Genomic DNA, 21,153 nt, shown 5'->3' with positions numbered 1-21,153 from the left:
CTCTCTCTCTCTCTCTCTTCTCTTCTCTCTCTCTCTCTCTCTCTCTCTCTCTCTCTCTCTCTCTCTCTCTCTTCTCTTCTCTTCTCTTCTCTTCTCTTCTCTCTCTCTCTCTCTCTCTCTCTCTCTCTCTCTCTCTCTCTCTCTCTCTCTCTCTCTCTCTCTCTCATACTACGATTGACTAGACGTAGTTCCATGTTGTGTGTTTGAGCCTCTGGTAGTTCCATGTTGTGTGTTTGTAGCCTGGCTAATAAGCCAGACTAATATCACACAACACTGTCGCGGTATATCAGTCTGGGCTGGCTCCACTTGGATTTCATTTCCCGGGGAACATTTTCTCTTTGACGCAATTGGTCAGAGCTACTGTCAGTCAAAGGTCTCAAGCATTGAACGTCACTGTACCAAAGCCCGCCTATATTGCATACCGTGTCCCGATTGGTCCGACCTGTTCTCTGCTGTAAGAAAGAGGCGTGCTACTGAGCCTCGCCAGACCGTAATCCGCTGGTAGGCAACTTTTTTTTGCCAACGGCTGATTCGGTCTGGTTTATTAACCAGGCTAGTGTGTTTGAACCTCTGGTAGTTCCATGTTGTGTGTTTGAACCCCTGGTAGTTCCATGTTGTGTGTTTTGTATATCCTGGTATTTACCTGAATCACTGGCGGTCAAAACCTCATCGTTCTATATAAGCCCGAAGCAGTTGTTCCCAAACTCTTTCATGTCAAGGACCCCCAAATTGACACCAATTAGCTCTGCGGACCCCCATTTGAAGAGATATACCAGGGACCCCCATAAGAGAAGATTTATACCGCTCTAGCAGTGATTCTCAACCCGTTTAATTTCAAAACCCCACAGTTTGACATGCATTAGTCTATACGGATCCCCATTAAATAGCATTTCTATCTCTGGGACCCCCATGTAAACGTGTAAACGACTATGCAAAAAAGTATATCGGTGATTATCTCAAAGGATTGCGATTTAAGATGATTATGGTGCAATAATAATTGTGACAGGTCTAACAATAACAACCTGCTTCCCCCCCCCCCCCCCTCCTCCTCCTCAGTCCTGAGCATCCGTGGCATCCAGGACGAGGACCCCCCGGACCCCCAGATCATGCGTCTAGACAACATGCTGCTGGCGGAGGGCGTGTCCGGCCCCGAGAAGGGCGCGGCCTCGGCGGCGGCGGCGGCCGTGGCGGCGGCGGCCGGCGGCTCGCCCAACCAGGACGGCAGCATCGAGCACTCGGACTACAGAGCCAAGCTGACGCAGATACGAGGGATCTTCCACGCAGAGCTGGAGAAATACGAACAGGTACCGTCATGGATGGAGTACCGCACCGCACCGCACCGCACCGCACCGCACCGCACCATACCCAAGGAAGCTTTGAGAAGGAAGAGAAGTGGTCATGTGACTGGGCTGCGCCATGACACTTTCATGGGAGCCAAACTACCCGGAAGTTTGGCAGAATGCACTGGAGTCAATGAGAGCTCAGTGACCAGCTCTATTTATATATAAAATACACTGGCGTCAATGAGAGCTCAGTGACCAGCTCTATTTATATATAAAATACACTGGAGTCAATGAGAGCTCAGTGACCAGCTCTATTTATATATAAAATACACTGGAGTCAATGAGAGCTCAGTGACCAGCTCTATTTATATATAAAATACATTGGAGTCAATGACAGCTCAGTGACCAGCTCTATTTATATATACAATACATTGGAGTCAATGACAGCTCAGTGACCAGCTCTATTTATATATAAAATACATTGGAGTCAATGAGAGCTCAGTGACCAGCTCTATTTATATATAAAATACATTGGAGTCAATGAGAGCTCAGCGACCAGCTCTATTTACATATAAAATACATTGGAGTCAATGAGAGCTCAGTGACCAGCTCTATTTATATATAACATACATTGGAGTCAATGAGAGCTCAGTGACCAGCTCTATTTATATATAAAATACACTGGCGTCAATGAGAGCTCAGTGACCAGCTCTATTTATATATAAAATACACTGGAGTCAATGAGAGCTCAGTGACCAGCTCTATTTATATATAAAATACACTGGAGTCAATGAGAGCTCAGTGACCAGCTCTATTTATATATAAAATACATTGGAGTCAATGACAGCTCAGCGACCAGCTCTATTTATATATAAAATACACTGGAGTCAATGAGAGCTCAGTGACCAGCTCTATTTATATATAAAATACACTGGAGTCAACGAGAGCTCAGTGACCAGCTCTATTTATATATAAAATACACTGGAGTCAATGAGAGCTCAGTGACCAGCTCTATTTATATATAAAATACACTGGAGTCAACGAGAGCTCAGTGACCAGCTCTATTTATATATAAAATACACTGGAGTCAACGAGAGCTCGGTGACCAGCTCTATTTATATATAAAATACACTGGAGTCAACGAGAGCTCAGTGACCAGCTCTATTTATATATAAAATACACTGGAGTCAACGAGAGCTCAGTGACCAGCTCATGTTTAGATCCTCAGATAAAATGATATACTGTGCACTCTGTTGTGCACATGGAAAAGTAAGTGATTAGAAAACAACCTGTGATAATTATGTCTTCTTTTATATTCCTGAACGGATTTATATGACAAAGGTCTCAATTGTTCATAAATAATGTTTGTTATGAACTGCCATGTATTCATTGCACTTCCGGTGTGAGTTTGGCTCCCATGAAAGTGTCCGTGAAAGTGTCATGGCGCAGCCCAGTCACGTGACCACTTCTCACCGAGTGCCGCGCTAAGAGCTTGTAGGTCTGCCATTTTTGAAAAATCGTGAAAATGTGGCGCAAACCTTTGAATATATATTCTTTCAGAGCGAACGTTTTTAACTCAAATCTTTGCTTCTGGTGGGGGGGGGGGGGGACATATTTTCAGATGGGGGTCGGCCAATTAGATATAATTTTGGGGCTCCTTGACATGAAATAGATTGAGCACCACTGACATAGAAACATAGTTTTCTTTATTTTTTTGGAAAACTTTCATGATTTGTAGAATCTGTTCTCAGGTCTAAATGGTTAAATGAATAGCAGCAATTATTTGCAGTCACTTTAGCTCTGTTTAACGGTAGTAGCTCTGTTTAACGGTAGTAGCTCTGTTTAACGGTAGTAGGTCTGTTTAACGGTAGTAGGTCTGTTTAACGGTAGTAGGTCTGTTTAACGGTAGTAGCTCTGTTTAACGGTAGTAGGTCTGTTTAACGGTAGTAGCTCTGTTTAACGGTAGTAGGTCTGTTTAACGGTAGTAGCTCTGTTTAACGGTAGTAGCTCTGTTTAACGGTAGTAGCTCTGTTTAACGGTAGTAGCTCTGTTTAACGGTAGTAGGTCTGTTTAACGGTAGTAGCTCTGTTTAACGGTAGTAGGTCTGTTTAACGGTAGTAGCTCTGTTTAACGGTAGTAGGTCTGTTTAACGGTAGTAGGTCTGTTTAACGGTAGTAGGTCTGTTTAACGGTAGTAGCTCTGTTTAACGGTAGTAGCTCTGTTTAACGGTAGTAGGTCTGTTTAACGGTAGTAGCTCTGTTTAACGGTAGTAGCTCTGTTTAACGGTAGTAGGTCTGTTTAACGGTAGTAGGTCTGTTTAACGGTAGTAGCTCTGTTTAACGGTAGTAGGTCTGTTTAACGGTAGTAGGTCTAGCTCTGTTTAACGGTAGTAGGTCTGTTTAACGGTAGTAGGTCTGTTTAACGGTAGTAGGTCTAGCTCTGTTTAACGGTAGTAGGTCTGTTTAACGGTAGTAGGTCTGTTTAACGGTAGTAGCTCTGTTTAACGGTAGTAGCTCTGTTTAACGGTAGTAGGTCTGTTTAACGGTAGTAGGTCTGTTTAACGGTAGTAGGTCTGTTTAACGGTAGTAGGTCTGTTTAACGGTAGTAGCTCTGTTTAACGGTAGTAGCTCTGTTTAACGGTAGTAGGTCTGTTTAACGGTAGTAGGTCTGTTTAACGGTAGTAGCTCTGTTTAACGGTAGTAGCTCTGTTTAACGGTAGTAGGTCTAGCTCTGTTTAACGGTAGTAGCTCTGTTTAACGGTAGTAGGTCAGCTCTGTTTAACGGTAGTAGCTCTGTTTAACGGTAGTAGCTCTGTTTAACGGTAGTAGCTCTGTTTAACGGTAGTAGCTCTGTTTAACGGTAGTAGCTCTGTGGTAGTAGGTCTGTTTAACGGTAGTAGGTCTGTTTAACGGTAGTAGGTCTGTTTAACGGTAGTAGGTCTGTTTAACGGTAGTAGCTCTGTTTAACGGTAGTAGCTCTGTTTAACGGTAGTAGCTCTGTTTAACGGTAGTAGGTCTGTTTAACGGTAGTAGCTCTGTTTAACGGTAGTAGGTCTGTTTAACGGTAGTAGGTCTGTTTAACGGTAGTAGGTCTGTTTAACGGTAGTAGCTCTGTTTAACGGTAGTAGCTCTGTTTAACGGTAGTAGCTCTGTTTAACGGTAGTAGGTCTGTTTAACGGTAGTAGCTCTGTTTAACGGTAGTAGCTCTGTTTAACGGTAGTAGGTCTGTTTAACGGTAGTAGCTCTGTTTAACGGTAGTAGGTCTGTTTAACGGTAGTAGGTCTGTTTAACGGTAGTAGCTCTGTTTAACGGTAGTAGGTCTGTTTAACGGTAGTAGGTCTGTTTAACGGTAGTAGCTCTGTTTAACGGTAGTAGCTCTGTTTAACGGTAGTAGGTCTGTTTAACGGTAGTAGCTCTGTTTAACGGTAGTAGCTCTGTTTAACGGTAGTAGCTCTGTTTAACGGTAGTAGATCTGTTTAACGGTAGTAGCTCTGTTTAACGGTAGTAGCTCTGTTTAACGGTAGTAGGTCTGTTTAACGGTAGTAGCTCTGTTTAACGGTAGTAGATCTGTTTAACGGTAGTAGCTCTGTTTAACGGTAGTAGCTCTGTTTAACGGTAGTAGGTCTGTTTAACGGTAGTAGCTCTGTTTAACGGTAGTAGCTCTGTTTAACGGTAGTAGCTCTGTTTAACGGTAGTAGCTCTGTTTAACGGTAGTAGGTCTGTTTAACGGTAGTAGCTCTGTTTAACGGTAGTAGCTCTGTTTAACGGTAGTAGGTCTGTTTAACGGTAGTAGCTCTGTTTAACGGTAGTAGCTCTGTTTAACGGTAGTAGGTCTGTTTAACGGTAGTAGCTCTGTTTAACGGTAGTAGCTCTGTTTAACGGTAGTAGCTCTGTTTAGTGGTCTACTCGGTAAGGATAGCAGTCCTTAGTTAGGGTGGTTGTATTCCACTGGCTTTTATCGCAACACCATGTGCTGTCTGTCACAGCTCATTGTTGTCTCCACCAGGCCGAAGGCATGGGGAGAGAGTATGTTTTGAAGGCATGGGGAGAGAGTATGTTTTGAAGGCATGGGGAGAGAGTATGTTTTGAAGGCATGGGGAGAGAGAGTATGTTTTGAAGGCATGGAGAGAGAGAGTATGTTTTGAAGGCATGGAGAGAGAGAGTATGTTTTGAAGGCATGGAGAGAGAGAGTATGTTTTGAAGGCATGGAGAGAGAGAGTATGTTTTGAAGGCATGGGGAGAGAGAGTATGTTTTGAAGGCATGGAGAGAGAGAGTATGTTTTGAAGGCATGGAGAGAGAGAGTATGTTTTGAAGGCATGGGGAGAGAGAGTATGTTTTGAAGGCATGGAGAGAGAGAGTATGTTTTGAAGGCATGGAGAGAGAGAGTATGTTTTGAAGGCATGGGGAGAGAGAGTATGTTTTGAAGGCATGGAGAGAGAGAGTATGTTTTGAAGGCATGGGGAGAGAGAGTATGTTTTGAAGGCATGGGGAGAGAGAGTATGTTTTGAAGGCATGGGGAGAGAGAGTATGTTTTGAAGGCATGGATAGAGAGTATGTTTTGAAGGCATGGAGAGAGAGAGTATGTTTTGAAGGCATGGGGAGAGAGTATGTTTTGAAGGCATGGGGAGAGAGAGTATGTTTTGAAGGCATGGGGAGAGAGAGTATGTTTTGAAGGCATGGAGAGAGAGAGTATGTTTTGAAGGCATGGAGAGAGAGAGTATGTTTTGAAGGCATGGTGAGAGAGTATGTTTTGAAGGCACGGGGAGAGAGAGTATGTTTTGAAGGCATGTGGAGAGAGAGTATGTTTTGAAGGCATGGGGAGAGAGAGTATGTTTTGAAGGCATGGAGAGAGAGAGTATGTTTTGAAGGCACGGGGAGAGAGAGTATGTTTTGAAGGCATGTGGAGAGAGAGTATGTTTTGAAGGCATGGGGAGAGAGAGTATGTTTTGAAGGCATGTGGAGAGAGAGTATGTTTTGAAGGCATGTGGAGAGAGAGTATGTTTTGAAGGCATGTGGAGAGAGTATATTTTACACTCCGTCCGTCCGTGTGTTACCAGCTAATCTCCGTTACCATGTATTCTTTTGCAAAAAGGGTGAAATGTTTTTACAGTCGACACTAAAATCAACTCCTCTCCTCTCCTCTCCTCTCCTCTCCCCTCCCCTCCCCTCCCCTAACCTCCCCTCCTCCAGGCTTGCAGTGAGTTCACCAACCATGTGATGAACCTGCTCAGGGAGCAGTCCCGCACGCGGCCCATCTCCCCCAAGGAGATCGAGCGCATGGTGGGGATCATCCACCGCAAGTTCAGCACCATCCAGATGCAGCTGAAGCAGAGCACCTGCGAAGCCGTCATGATCCTGCGCTCACGCTTCCTGGACGCCAGGTCCGTTTCTGGCTTTGTCTCTTTCTTTCTTTCTTTCTTTTTGAACTTGTTTATTGCCATTATAGAATCATTTACAGGCAATTTCATTTCATTTTACAACATGTTCCATTTTCTCTCACTTCATTTTGTTTTCTTTCTTTCTTTCTTTCTTTCTTTCTTTTAGGTCTGCTATTTTCAAAGAATCGTGAAAATGTGGCGCAAATCTTTGAATATAATTATATTCTTCACCTTTAAGACTAGGGCAGGGCTGTCATGACTACACCTTTAACACTAGGGCAGGGCTGTCATGACTACACCTTTAAGACTAGGGCAGGGCTGTCATGACTACACCTTTAAGACTAGTGTAGGGCTGTCATGACTACACCTTTAAGACTAGGGCAGGGCTGTCATGACTACACCTTTAAGACTAGTGTAGGGCTGTCATGACTACACCTTTAAGACTAGGGCAGGGCTGTCATGACTACACCTTTAAGACTAGGGCAGGGCTGTCATGACTACACCTTTAAGACTAGTGCAGGGCTGTCATGACTACACCTTTAAGACTAGGGCAGGGCTGTCATGACTACACCTTTAAGACTAGTGCAGGGCTGTCATGACTACACCTTTAAGACTAGGGTAGGGCCGTCATGACTACACCTTTAAGACTAGGGCAGGGCTGTCATGACTACACCTTTAAGTTGATGATTAATTGTGTTTTTGGCGTTGAACATTGGACAACATATGAATACGAATTTTATAATCAAACAATTGCCCAGGTTAGATATGATCAATAACTTATAATATACTAAGAAATTACTGACATATTTAATAATTGTATACACAAAAATAGCACCGATCTAAAAGCTTAGAACGTGCCACAAAGTGACTTGTAGATGTGCTATTTCAGTGTTTTAAAACATCTTGCAACATGGATGACAATTATGACAAAAATAATTGCGATCATAATGTAATAATTGTGACAACCTGACTAACTGTGATGTAATGTCTCTCCCCTGCCACCAGGCGGAAGCGTCGGAACTTCAACAAGCAGGCGACGGAGGTGCTAAACGAGTACTTCTACTCGCACCTGGCCAACCCCTACCCGAGCGAGGAGGCCAAGGAGGAGCTGGCCAAGAAGTGTTCCATCACTGTGTCTCAGGTCAGGACTAGATCAAATCTTTGCTTCTGGGGGGGGACTAACTAAATGTTAGGGAGGGACTAGTGGAGAAGAGATCCAGTAGAACTAAATGTTAAGGAGGGACTAGTGGAGAAGAGATCCAGTAGAACTAAATGTTAGGGAGGGACTAGTGGAGAAGAGATCCAGTAGAACTAAATGTGAGGGAGGGACTAGTGGAGAAGAGATCCAGTAGAACTAAATGTCAGGGAGGGACTAGTGGAGAAGAGATCCAGTAGAACTAAATGTCAGGGAGGGACTAGTGGAGAAGAGATCCAGTAGAACTAAATGTCAGGGAGGGACTAGTGGAGAAGAGATCCAGTAGAACTAAATGTCAGGGAGGGACTAGTGGAGAAGAGATCCAGTAGAACTAAATGTCAGGGAGGGACTAGTGGAGAAGAGATCCAGTAGAACTAAAAGACAAGTCATTTCATGTTTGGTTTGAAAATAGCAGATCTACAAGCTATTTTCCCCATGCAAACAAGTGTAAAACCATCCATTATGACGACATCAAGGCTCCGCCTAAATGCATTTATGTCGACGAAATCAACTGTAGATTCAGTCGACTAAAATCATACATTAGTCCACTAAAACCAGATTAACACAAAATAATTTCAGGTGACTAAAGTATGACTAAAATGAAATTAAATCAACAGTGTTTCTTACTGTCCCCCCCTCCCCTCCCCCCAAGGTGTCCAACTGGTTTGGTAACAAGAGGATTCGGTATAAGAAGAACATTGGGAAGTTCCAGGAAGAGGCGAACCTGTACGCCATGAAGACCGCTGTGGATGCAGCCAGCGTGTCCTCACAGGCCAGCCAGGCCAACTCCCCCGCCACGCCAAACTCAGGTACACACACACACACACACACACACAGTCACACACACACAGTCACACACACACACACACACACACACGTACACACGCGCACACACACACACACACACACACACACACACAATTCAATTCAAAGGGCTTTATTGGCATGAGAAAACATACGTTTACATTGCCAAAGCAGAAAGCACAATACAACAATACAACAATACAATCAAAACAAAAAATATGTACATTTGAACGTCAGAATCTTCAATAGATCAATTTCTATATTGTACCAAGATCACTGGATGCAGGTATAGTGCAGGAATATACACAATGATTAGTCTTTAGGGTGGTTGTGTTCCGTTTGATATCCTTCTCCTATCACAGCAACTCACGAATCTTGCTGCTGTGTTTGCACATTGTTGTACTTCGCCCAGCAGATATGGGAGTTTTTTGTCATTGGTCATGTTTTCAAAATCTCCGTGTGTGGTTGTAATCTGTGGGAAGTATGTGTCTCTGATGTCTTGGTACAATGGACAGATGGTTAGGAAGTGTAGCTCGGTTTCCACTTCATTTTGTGTGCAGTGGGTGCATAGTCTGTCTTCTCTCGGGATACAGGTCTGCCTATGACGGCCTTTCTCGATCGCAAGACTGTGCTCACTGAGTCTGTACCTAGTTAGGATTTTTCTTTGTTTTGGGTCGGTCACGGTGCTCAGGTATTCTGCCACTGCGTATTCTCTGTTTAGGGCCAGATAGCATTCTAGTTTACTCTGCTTTTGTGTTGCTTCTTTCCAATGTGTCAGGTAGTTTTCCTTTTGCTGTTTTATAATTTGGTTTAGTCCAATGGGTTTTCTATCGTGGCTCTATTTGTGTTTGTGCCCGGAGTTCCAGGGCCAGCTGGCTGAGGGGGCATCTCTCTAGAGTTTCGCTGTGTGTGAGTGCCTTGTTTATGGAGTGCATCTAGGTCGCTTTCTTTTAGGTAGTTGTAGAATTTAAGTGCTCTCTTTTTTATTTTGATTATGGTATCGTCCTAATTGGCATGCATTATTTGGTGTTTTTCGCTGGGTACGGAGAATGGATTTGCAGAATTCTGTGTGTAGGGTCTCGGTTTGGTGTTTATCCCATTTTTCAAGGTCATGGTTTGCTAATGGTCCCCAGATCTCACAACCATAGAGGGAAATTGGTTCTATCACAGAGTCCAGTATTTTAAGCCAGGTTTTTATTGGGATGTCACACACACGCACGCACGCACGCACGCACGCACGCACGCGCCCACAGAAAGCGAGAAACGTACCGACAGACTCTCTACTGTAGGTCGTCCTCAGACGAGCCCTCCATCGTTGCTTCCAGTCATCCTGGTTCTCCGTCCAGATCGTTGGTGCTTTGCGCTCCTGCATCGTTCTGGAGTACATCCACGTATGTTAGCGTGGGACGTCCTCGTGGGACGTCCTCGTGGGACGTCCTGGTGGGACGTCCTCGTGGGACGTCCTGGTGGGACGTCCTCGTGGGACGTCCTGGTGGGACGTCCTCGTGGGACGTCCTCGTGGGACGTCCTCGTGGGACGTCCTCGTGGGACGTCCTGGTGGGACGTCCTGGTGGGACGTCCTCGTGGGACGTCCTCGTGGGACGTCCTGGTGATCGATGCCCATGTGTGTTGGTTCCCACAGCACTAGTATGCTGGCTGGCAGTTCTGGATATGCCTTTGGCAGTGTCCTATAGTCTCATTATGTCCTATAGTCTCATTATGTCCTATAGTCTCATTATGTCCTATAGTCTCATTCTGTCCTATAGTCTCATTATGTCCTATAGTCTCATTATGTCCTATAGTCTCATTCTGTCCTATAGTCTCATTCTGTCCTATAGTCTCATTATGTCCTATAGTCTCATTCTGTCCTATAGTCTCATTCTGTCCTATAGTCTCATTCTGTCCTATAGTCTCATTCTGTCCTATAGTCTCATTATGTCCTATAGTCTCATTCTGTCCTATAGTCTCATTCTGTCCTATAGTCTCATTCTGGATAAGCCCAAAGCTTATTGATAACGGGTACTCGATAAGCCCAAAGCTTATTGATAACGGGTACTCGATAAGCCCAAAGCTTATTGATAACGGGTACTCAATAAGCCCAAAGCTTATTGATAACGGGTACTCAATAAGCCCAAAGCTTATTGATAACGGGTACTCAATAAGCCCAAAGCTTATTGATAACGGGTACTCGATAAGCCCAAAGCTACTCTACCACGACATTACTTTAGCCAGCATGAGAGGTTGTAATAGTACAACATAAACATTAAAGAGACTTTAGTTGTTACTGTACACTACTTTAAAACAGTCATGTTGCACACATGCTTAAAATAGCTCTTCTTTGCGCCGCCCTCGTTGAAAACCATGTATTTCCAACTCCAGCTTGTCACTCTTCAGGCTGCATGAACAGCGCTCGAGTGCTCGGTTTCCGCCCCCTCAATATCGTAACTCTTCTATTAGATGGCTCTGCCCCAGAGTTAGTGTCAAAGTGTCCTTGAGCAAAACACTGAACCCCTAATTGCTCCTGATGTGCAGGTTGGTGCCTTGCATGATTTCCGCTGCCATCGGTGTATGAATGTGTGGGTGAATGTAATGCACAATCTATGTAAAGGTGTGTGAATGTGTGTGTGAATGGGTGAATGTAATGCACAATCTATGTAAAGGTGTGTGAATGTGTGTGTGAATGGGTGAATGTAATGCACAATCTATGTAAAGGTGTGTGAATGTGTGTGTGAATGGGTGAATGTAATGCACAATCTATGTAAAGGTGTGTGAATGTGTGTGTGAATGGGTGAATGTAATGCACAATCTATGTAAAGTTGTGTGAATGTGTGTGTGAATGGGTGAATGTAATGCACAATCTATGTAAAGCGCCTTAAATAAAAGCGCTATATAAATGCACCATTTACCACAGATAAAATTAACTACTCACCTAATGCTGTGGAGGTTCCATGTTCCTACAGAATTCCAAAGTGTGTACTTTGCTTAACCCATTCTGGGCGGGAACCCGCTTTTGGTGACAGTTTTAAGCATTATGCTACACTTTAGCTATTGAAAAATAGCAGATCTACAAGCTCGTAGCGCGGCACTCGATCTGCTATTTTTGAAAAATCGTGCAAATGTGGCGCAAATCTTTGAATATATATTCTTTCACAGCAAACGTTTTTAACTCAAATCTTTGTTTCTGAGGGGGTCCCTGGAACAACATATTTTCAGATTGTCATGACTTAGAAGACATTTGTAGAATCTGTTCTCAGGTCTAAATGGGTTAACCCCTTTTGGTGTTTTAAACATTATGTTATAATTTAGCTATTGAAAAATAGCAGATCTACAAGCTCATAGCGCGGCACCGAGTGCCGCGCTATGAGCTTGTAGGTCTGCTATTTTTGAAAAATCGTTAAAATGTGCCGCAAATCATTGAATATATATTTCAGAGCGAACATTTTTAACTAAAATATTTGCTTCTGGGGGGTCCCTGGAACTACATATTTTGAGATGGGGGTCCGTGGCCCAATAGAGATAATTCTGGGGGTCCTTGACATGAAAAAGGTTGAGCACCACTGACATAGAAACATGGGTTTTTCAGAAAAAAATCAGGATTTAGAAGCCTTTTTTTTAATCGACCTCAGTCCAGAATGGGTTAAGTGACGGATGCATGGTTTCCATTAGTCGAGGACACTCGGCTTGGGGAGAACAGTCTGTTCTGCACTAAAAGCAACCGTTCCCAGCCCTGCCTGTTGGTCCAACCGTTCCCAGCCCTGCCTGTTGGTCCAACCGTTCCCAGCCCTGCCTGTTGGTCCAACCGTTCCCAGCCCTGCCTGTTGGTCCAATTCTCACAGATTAGCGAGAGTGAGAGTTGAGCAGTTGGTTTGGCGTGTACAGTTGATCTGTGGGTGACATTCTATACTGTACAGAATGTCTCCAAAATCTCCCTCCTGGGCATTCTAGTGGCCTCATTTGGAGATGAAGTTGTACGACTTGTACGTCATAGTTTGAGGTTCTTATTACTTTAAATGGATAGTAGACTAGCCATTTAAATAATGAATATAATGAAATATAATGATCCCCCCCCCCCCCCCCCCCTACAGCTATCTCTTTAATAGTAAAATAGGTTTGCTAGCTACCAGTAATAGCTAGATAGTTATCATATGGAAATAATCTTGGCAAAAGATTTGCTTTGAACCTACAGTTCCCCTTCCTAGAAGCACCACCAGATGAACCTACAGTACTCCTTCCTAGAAGCACCACCAGATGAACCTACAGTACTCCTTCCTAGAAGCACCACCAGATGAACCTACAGTACTCCTTCCTAGAAGCACCACCAGATGAACCTACAGTACTCCTTCCTAGAAGCACCACCAGATGGACCTACAGTACTCCTTCCTAGAAGCACCACCAGATGAACCTACAGTACTCCTTCCTAGAAGCACCACCAGATGAACCTACAGTACTCCTTCCTAGAAGCACCACCAGATGAACCTACAGTACTCCTTCCTAGAAGCACCACCAGATGAACCTACAGTACTCCTTCCTAGAAGCACCACCAGATGGACCTACAGTACTCCTTCCTAGAAGCACCACCAGATGAACCTACAGTACTCCTTCCTAGAAGCACCACCAGATGGACCTACAGTACTCCTTCCTAGAAGCACCACCAGATGAACCTACAGTACTCCTTCCTAGAAGCACCACCAGATGGACCTACAGTACTCCTTCCTAGAAGCACCACCAGATGGACCTACAGTACTCCTTCCTAGAAGCACCACCAGATGAACCTACAGTACTCCTTCCTAGAAGCACCACCAGATGAACCTACAGTACTCCTTCCTAGAAGCACCACCAGATGGACCTACAGTACTCCTTCCTAGAAGCACCACCAGATGGACCTACAGTACTCCTTCCTAGAAGCACCACCAGATGAACCTACAGTACTCCTTCCTAGAAGCACCACCAGATGGACCTACAGTACTCCTTCCTAGAAGCACCACCAGATGGACCTACAGTACTCCTTCCTAGAAGCACCACCAGATGGACCTACAGTACTCCTTCCTAGAAGCACCACCAGATGGACCTACAGTACTCCTTCCTAGAAGCACCACCAGCTGGCCAGATGAACCTACAGTACTCCTTCCTAGAAGCACCACCAGATGAACCTACAGTACTCCTTCCTAGAAGCACCACCAGATGAACCTACAGTACTCCTTCCTAGAAGCACCACCAGATGGACCTACAGTACTCCTTCCTAGAAGCACCACCAGATGAACCTACAGTACTCCTTCCTAGAAGCACCACCAGATGAACCTACAGTACTCCTTCCTAGAAGCACCACCAGCTGAACCTACAGTACTCCTTCCTAGAAGCACCACCAGATGAACCTACAGTACTCCTTCCTAGAAGCACCACCAGATGGACCTACAGTACTCCTTCCTAGAAGCACCACCAGCTGAACCTACAGTACTCCTTCCTAGAAGCACCACCAGATGGACCTACAGTACTCCTTCCTAGAAGCACCACCAGATGAACCTACAGTACTCCTTCCTAGAAGCACCACCAGATGGACCTACAGTACTCCTTCCTAGAAGCACCACCAGATGAACCTACAGTACTCCTTCCTAGAAGCACCACCAGATGGACCTACAGTACTCCTTCCTAGAAGCACCACCAGATGAACCTACAGTACTCCTTCCTAGAAGCACCACCAGATGAACCTACAGTACTCCTTCCTAGAAGCACCACCAGATGAACCTACAGTACTCCTTCCTAGAAGCACCACCAGATGAACCTACAGTACTCCTTCCTAGAAGCACCACCAGATGAACCTACAGTACTCCTTCCTAGAAGCACCACCAGATGAACCTACAGTACTCCTTCCTAGAAGCACCACCAGATGAACCTACAGTACTCCTTCCTAGAAGCACCACCAGATGAACCTACAGTACTCCTTCCTAGAAGCACCACCAGATGGACCTACAGTACTCCTTCCTAGAAGCACCACCAGATGGACCTACAGTACTCCTTCCTAGAAGCACCACCAGATGAACCTACAGTACTCCTTCCTAGAAGCACCACCAGATGAACCTACAGTACTCCTTCCTAGAAGCACCACCAGATGGACCTACAGTACTCCTTCCTAGAAGCACCACCAGATGGACCTACAGTACTCCTTCCTAGAAGCACCACCAGATGAACCTACAGTACTCCTTCCTAGAAGCACCACCAGATGGACCTACAGTACTCCTTCCTAGAAGCACCACCAGATGGACCTACAGTACTCCTTCCTAGAAGCACCACCAGATGGACCTACAGTACTCCTTCCTAGAAGCACCACCAGATGGACCTACAGTACTCCTTCCTAGAAGCACCACCAGCTGGCCAGATGAACCTACAGTACTCCTTCCTAGAAGCACCACCAGATGAACCTACAGTACTCCTTCCTAGAAGCACCACCAGATGAACCTACAGTACTCCTTCCTAGAAGCACCACCAGATGGACCTACAGTACTCCTTCCTAGAAGCACCACCAGATGAACCTACAGTACTCCTTCCTAGAAGCACCACCAGATGAACCTACAGTACTCCTTCCTAGAAGCACCACCAGCTGAACCTACAGTACTCCTTCCTAGAAGCACCACCAGATGAACCTACAGTACTCCTTCCTAGAAGCACCACCAGATGGACCTACAGTACTCCTTCCTAGAAGCACCACCAGCTGAACCTACAGTACTCCTTCCTAGAAGCACCACCAGATGGACCTACAGTACTCCTTCCTAGAAGCACCACCAGATGAACCTACAGTACTCCTTCCTAGAAGCACCACCAGATGGACCTACAGTACTCCTTCCTAGAAGCACCACCAGATGAACCTACAGTACTCCTTCCTAGAAGCACCACCAGATGGACCTACAGTACTCCTTCCTAGAAGCACCACCAGATGAACCTACAGTACTCCTTCCTAGAAGCACCACCAGATGAACCTACAGTACTCCTTCCTAGAAGCACCACCAGATGAACCTACAGTACTCCTTCCTAGAAGCACCACCAGATGAACCTACAGTACTCCTTCCTAGAAGCACCACCAGATGAACCTACAGTACTCCTTCCTAGAAGCACCACCAGATGGACCTACAGTACTCCTTCCTAGAAGCACCACCAGATGGACCTACAGTACTCCTTCCTAGAAGCACCACCAGATGGACCTACAGTACTCCTTCCTAGAAGCACCACCAGATGGACCTACAGTACTCCTTCCTAGAAGCACCACCAGATGGACCTACAGTACTCCTTCCTAGAAGCACCACCAGATGAACCTACAGTACTCCTTCCTAGAAGCACCACCAGCTGGCCAGATGAACCTACAGTACTCCTTCCTAGAAGCACCACCAGCTGGCCAGATGGACCTACAGTACTCCTTCCTAGAAGCACCACCAGATGAACCTACAGTACTCCTTCCTAGAAGCACCACCAGATGGACCTACAGTACTCCTTCCTAGAAGCACCACCAGATGGACCTACAGTACTCCTTCCTAGAAGCACCACCAGCTGGCCAGATGAACCTACAGTACTCCTTCCTAGAAGCACCACCAGCTGGCCAGATGGACCTACAGTACTCCTTCCTAGAAGCACCACCAGATGAACCTACAGTACTCCTTCCTAGAAGCACCACCAGCTGGCCAGATGAACCTACAGTACTCCTTCCTAGAAGCACCACCAGCTGGCCAGATGGACCTACAGTACTCCTTCCTAGAAGCACCACCAGATGAACCTACAGTACTCCTTCCTAGAAGCACCACCAGATGGACCTACAGTACTCCTTCCTAGAAGCACCACCAGATGGACCTACAGTACTCCTTCCTAGAAGCACCACCAGATGGACCTACAGTACTCCTTCCTAGAAGCACCACCAGATGGACCTACAGTACTCCTTCCTAGAAGCACCACCAGATGGACCTACAGTACTCCTTCCTAGAAGCACCACCAGATGGACCTACAGTACTCCTTCCTAGAAGCACCACCAGATGGACCTACAGTACTCCTTCCTAGAAGCACCACCAGATGAACCTACAGTACTCCTTCCTAGAAGCACCACCAGATGGACCTACAGTACTCCTTCCTAGAAGCACCACCAGCTGGCCAGATGAACCTACAGTACTCCTTCCTAGAAGCACCACCAGATGAACCTACAGTACTCCTTCCTAGAAGCACCACCAGATGGACCTACAGTACTCCTTCCTAGAAGCACCACCAGCTGGCCAGATGAACCTACAGTACTCCTTCCTAGAAGCACCACCAGATGGACCTACAGTACTCCTTCCTAGAAGCACCACCAGATGAACCTACAGTACTCCTTCCTAGAAGCACCACCAGATGGACCTACAGTACTCCTTCCTAGAAGCACCACCAGATGAACCTACAGTACTCCTTCCTAGAAGCACCACCAGATGAACCTACAGTACTCCTTCCTAGAAGCACCACCAGCTGAACCTACAGTACTCCTTCCTAGAAGCACCACCAGCTGGCCAGATGGACCTACAGTACTCCTTCCTAGAAGCACCACCAGCTGGCCAGATGAACCTACAGTACTCCTTCCTAGAAGCACCACCAGATGGACCTACAGTACTCCTTCCTAGAAGCACCACCAGATGAACCTACAGTACTCCTTCCTAGAAGCACCACCAGATGGACCTACAGTACTCCTTCCTAGAAGCACCACCAGATGAACCTACAGTACTCCTTCCTAGAAGCACCACCAGCTGAACCTACAGTACTCCTTCCTAGAAGCACCACCAGCTGAACCTACAGTACTCCTTCCTAGAAGCACCACCAGCTGGCCAGATGGACCTACAGTACTCCTTCCTAGAAGCACCACCAGCTGGCCAGATGAACCTACAGTACTCCTTCCTAGAAGCACCACCAGCTGGCCAGATGAACCTACAGTACTCCTTCCTAGAAGCACCACCAGCTGGCCAGATGAACCTACAGTACTCCTTCCTAGAAGCACCAACAGCTGGCCAGATGAACCTACAGTACTCCTTCCTAGAAGCACCACCAGCTGGCCAGATGGACCTACAGTACTCCTTCCTAGAAGCACCACCAGCTGGCCAGATTAACCTACAGTACTCCTTCCTAGAAGCACCACCAGCTGGCCAGATGAACCTACAGTACTCCTTCCTAGAAGCACCACCAGCTGGCCAGATTAACCTACAGTACTCCTTCCTAGAAGCACCACCAGCTGGCCAGATGGACCTACAGTACTCCTTCCTAGAAGCACCACCAGCTGGCCAGATGGACCTACAGTACTCCTTCCTAGAAGCACCACCAGCTGGCCAGATTAACCTACAGTACTCCTTCCTAGAAGCACCACCAGCTGGCCAGATTAACCTACAGTACTCCTTCCTAGAAGCACCACCAGCTGGCCAGATGGACCTACAGTACTCCTTCCTAGAAGCACCACCAGCTGGCCAGATTGACCTACAGTACTCCTTCCTAGAAGCACCACCAGCTGGCCAGATGGACCTACAGTACTCCTTCCTAGAAGCACCACCAGCTGGCCAGATTAACCTACAGTACTCCTTCCTAGAAGCACCACCAGCTGGCCAGATGGACCTACAGTACTCCTTCCTAGAAGCACCACCAGCTGGCCAGATTAACCTACAGTACTCCTTCCTAGAAGCACCACCAGCTGGCCAGATGGACCTACAGTACTCCTTCCTAGAAGCACCACCAGCTGGCCAGATGGACCTACAGTACTCCTTCCTAGAAGCACCACCAGCTGAACCTACAGTACTCCTTCCTAGAAGCACCACCAGATGGACCTACAGTACTCCTTCCTAGAAGCACCACCAGCTGGCCAGATGGACCTACAGTACTCCTTCCTAGAAGCACCACCAGCTGGCCAGATGCTGTTGACATCATTGACCATAGTTCATAAGCAATTTCTCTATTGAGAATAACATAAAATAAAATAACTTTGTGGTCCAAAAACAAACAAACTCTCTCTGCGATATGGTCGGGGAGGTGACTCTGTATCGTTTTTTACGAGAGTCTGTCCCTCATATTTGATGTTTCTGTTTCTGGAGAAATGTAACTACAGTAATTCGGCGGTGGTAACATTTAGCTTTTTTTCTCGCCGTCAGTTGATTCTTCATAAACAATATGAGTGAAACCACCGCTTTCATTTGTTTATTTTTGGAACAAAGTTCTTATTTGACGCGATAAATAATACATAAAATAAATAAAGTCAATTCAGGAATGCTAAGCGGGTAGGATGTGAAATTACGGCAGACTTTGGCGCTCTATTGCTAAATGGTAAATTTATATAGCGCCTTTAGTGCATTTACATACATGCAACACACACACACACACACACACACACACACACACACACACACACACACACACACACACACACACACACACACCCCGATGGCAGAGGATACCATGTAAGGCACCAACCTGCACATCAGGAGCAATTAGGGGTTCAGAGTCTTGCTCAAGGACACTGCTCGACACTAACTCTGGGGGGAGCCCGGATTTGAACCGGGAACCTTGCGGTTGCCATCCGGCCACTCTACCCCTGAGCCACCGCCGCCCCTGCAGCAGCAGACTGGTCTATTCACCTTTTTCTCACGGCCCATATGCATTGCGTTTGTGTGTGCATAAGTTCCTCTTTCTCTTGCTGTGTTGCCAGTTTTGCAAGAGAAACAAGTGGCCAGGTCTATGAAAAGAAGCACAAATGAAAATAGCTGATCTACAAGCTCACAGCGACACATTGTGAGGTTGTACATCCGTTATTTAAAAACACATTGAGAATAAATCGAAATATTTTGAATATTTTTAAAACATTTTAATCAACAAAATATGTTCAGATTGATGTCTGTGGACAATTACATATTAATCTGGGGTTCCTTGATGTGAAGAAATGTGGAAGCAAGCCCAAATAAGCAACTACTGTACACTTTAGAATCAAGCGCAAAAAAAACATCAACCAACTACCAATCATTTATTTACAAGTGACTTTACAGAAAAAACAAGTTAAAGGTTGCTTATAATAAGCAGACATGGCAACACGGCCTGAAGGAAGCAAAGCACACACACAAGGAGCCCCAGTACCTTGGCGCCCCCTGCAGGAGGACATTATAGTTGTAATAATGCGTGCGTTCTTGCACCCCCTGCAGGAGGATATCCAGCGCCGTGTTACACTCCTGACGAGAGGTTATGAGGAGGAATCCCCCCCCCCCTCCCCCCACTGTCCGTCTCCATGTGAGTTGTTGCTATGGCAACACACACGCGCACATACACGCGCACACACGCGCGCGCAAACACACACACGCACGCGTGCACACGCTCATCGCGTTGTGAGCTTGTAGATTGCCTATTTTCACTCCTAGTACTACTCTTAATTTATGGAATTCCTTAGACATTTATTTTCTATATTTCTTCATGAAATAAATGAAATTAATGTATGGGGAAGAAGTCATTGCATTACTTTTTAATTCATGAACTGTTTCCCTTTTTTTGGGGGGGGAAATGTCTGTTTATTTATTTATTTATTTGAGCATTACTTAACAAACTCTGTCTGTCTGTCTGTCTGTCTGTCTGTCTGTCTGTCTGTCTGTCTGTCTGTCTGTCTGTCTGTCTGTCTCCTCCTAGGTTGCTGAGGGCTGGCAGGACCATGTTGACCCCCCCCCCCCCACCTCACCCATGGCACCGGGGGGTGGGGGGGGGGGGCAGCGTGCACTCTGACACCTCCAACTGAGCCCCTCCCCCGGTCTCCACCTCAGACTAACACAAACCCCAGAAGACCCCCGCCCGGCCGCCCACCCAGCTGTTACCCCCTGTAGTCATACCTCAAACTGAGCCACCGATCGGCCCACTCCTTATTTTAACTCCTTTATTTTTGTTCTCGTTTACTTTTATACTGACCCCCCCCCCCCCCCCCCACAGAACGAAGGGTCTCTCTTGTTCTCCTGTCCGCCACGTAAAGCCTGTCTCGTGCTTGGTGATTGGTTGGTTGGTGTCACACGGCGTCGCTCGTGCACCGGAAATAAGCCAATCTATGTGATTTTTTTATTGTAGGTTTTGACTTGTTTCCGTTGCACGCCGCGACGCCGAGGGCAGAACTAGGTATGAGTGCAGGTTTGTCTCGACACGTCCCTGTTCCTGTTCCTGGACATGGGAGACATGTCCCTGTTCCATGTCCCTGTTCCGACATGTCCCTGTTCCATGCCTGGACATGGGAGCTCACACCACTGTCTGGTTTCTCTGTTCCATGTTCTGGTTTCTCTGTTCCATGCCTGGACATGGGAGACATGTCCCTGTTCCATGCCTGGACATGGGACATGGACATGCCTGTTCCATGCCTGGACATGGGACATGGACATGCCTGTTCCATGCCTGGACATGGGACATGGACATGCCTGTTCCATGCCTGGACATGGGACATGGACATGCCTGTTCCATGCCTGGACATGCCTGGACATGGGACATGGACATGCCT

General features: G+C 46.2%; 1 protein-coding gene across 2 annotated transcripts; it reads left to right on the top strand.

Moving 5' to 3' along the window:
- The first annotated feature begins 1,059 nt into the window (after positions 1 to 1,059).
- LOC306922048 (pre-B-cell leukemia transcription factor 1-like) lies at positions 1,060 to 20,438 on the top strand. Of its 2 annotated transcripts, XM_079499427.1 has the most exons (6): positions 1,060 to 1,304; positions 6,474 to 6,664; positions 7,667 to 7,802; positions 8,509 to 8,665; positions 19,832 to 19,916; positions 20,307 to 20,438. In XM_079499427.1, exons 1-5 carry the CDS (start codon positions 1,107 to 1,109, stop codon positions 19,873 to 19,875), a joined length of 726 nt encoding a protein of 241 aa, XP_079355553.1. In that variant the 5' UTR covers positions 1,060 to 1,106; the 3' UTR covers positions 19,876 to 19,916; positions 20,307 to 20,438. The 2 variants fall into 2 exon arrangements, with proteins under 2 accessions (XP_079355553.1, XP_079355554.1); XM_079499428.1 differs by lacking the exon at positions 19,832 to 19,916.
- Positions 20,439 to 21,153: the final 715 nt, after the last annotated feature.

The sequence above is a fragment of the Electrona antarctica genome, assembly GCF_951216825.1.
Source record: "Electrona antarctica genome assembly, chromosome: 4".
NCBI lineage: Eukaryota > Metazoa > Chordata > Actinopteri > Myctophiformes > Myctophidae > Electrona > Electrona antarctica.
Note: the sequence above shows the minus strand (reverse complement) of the source record. Positions and strands in the feature narration are given on the sequence as shown.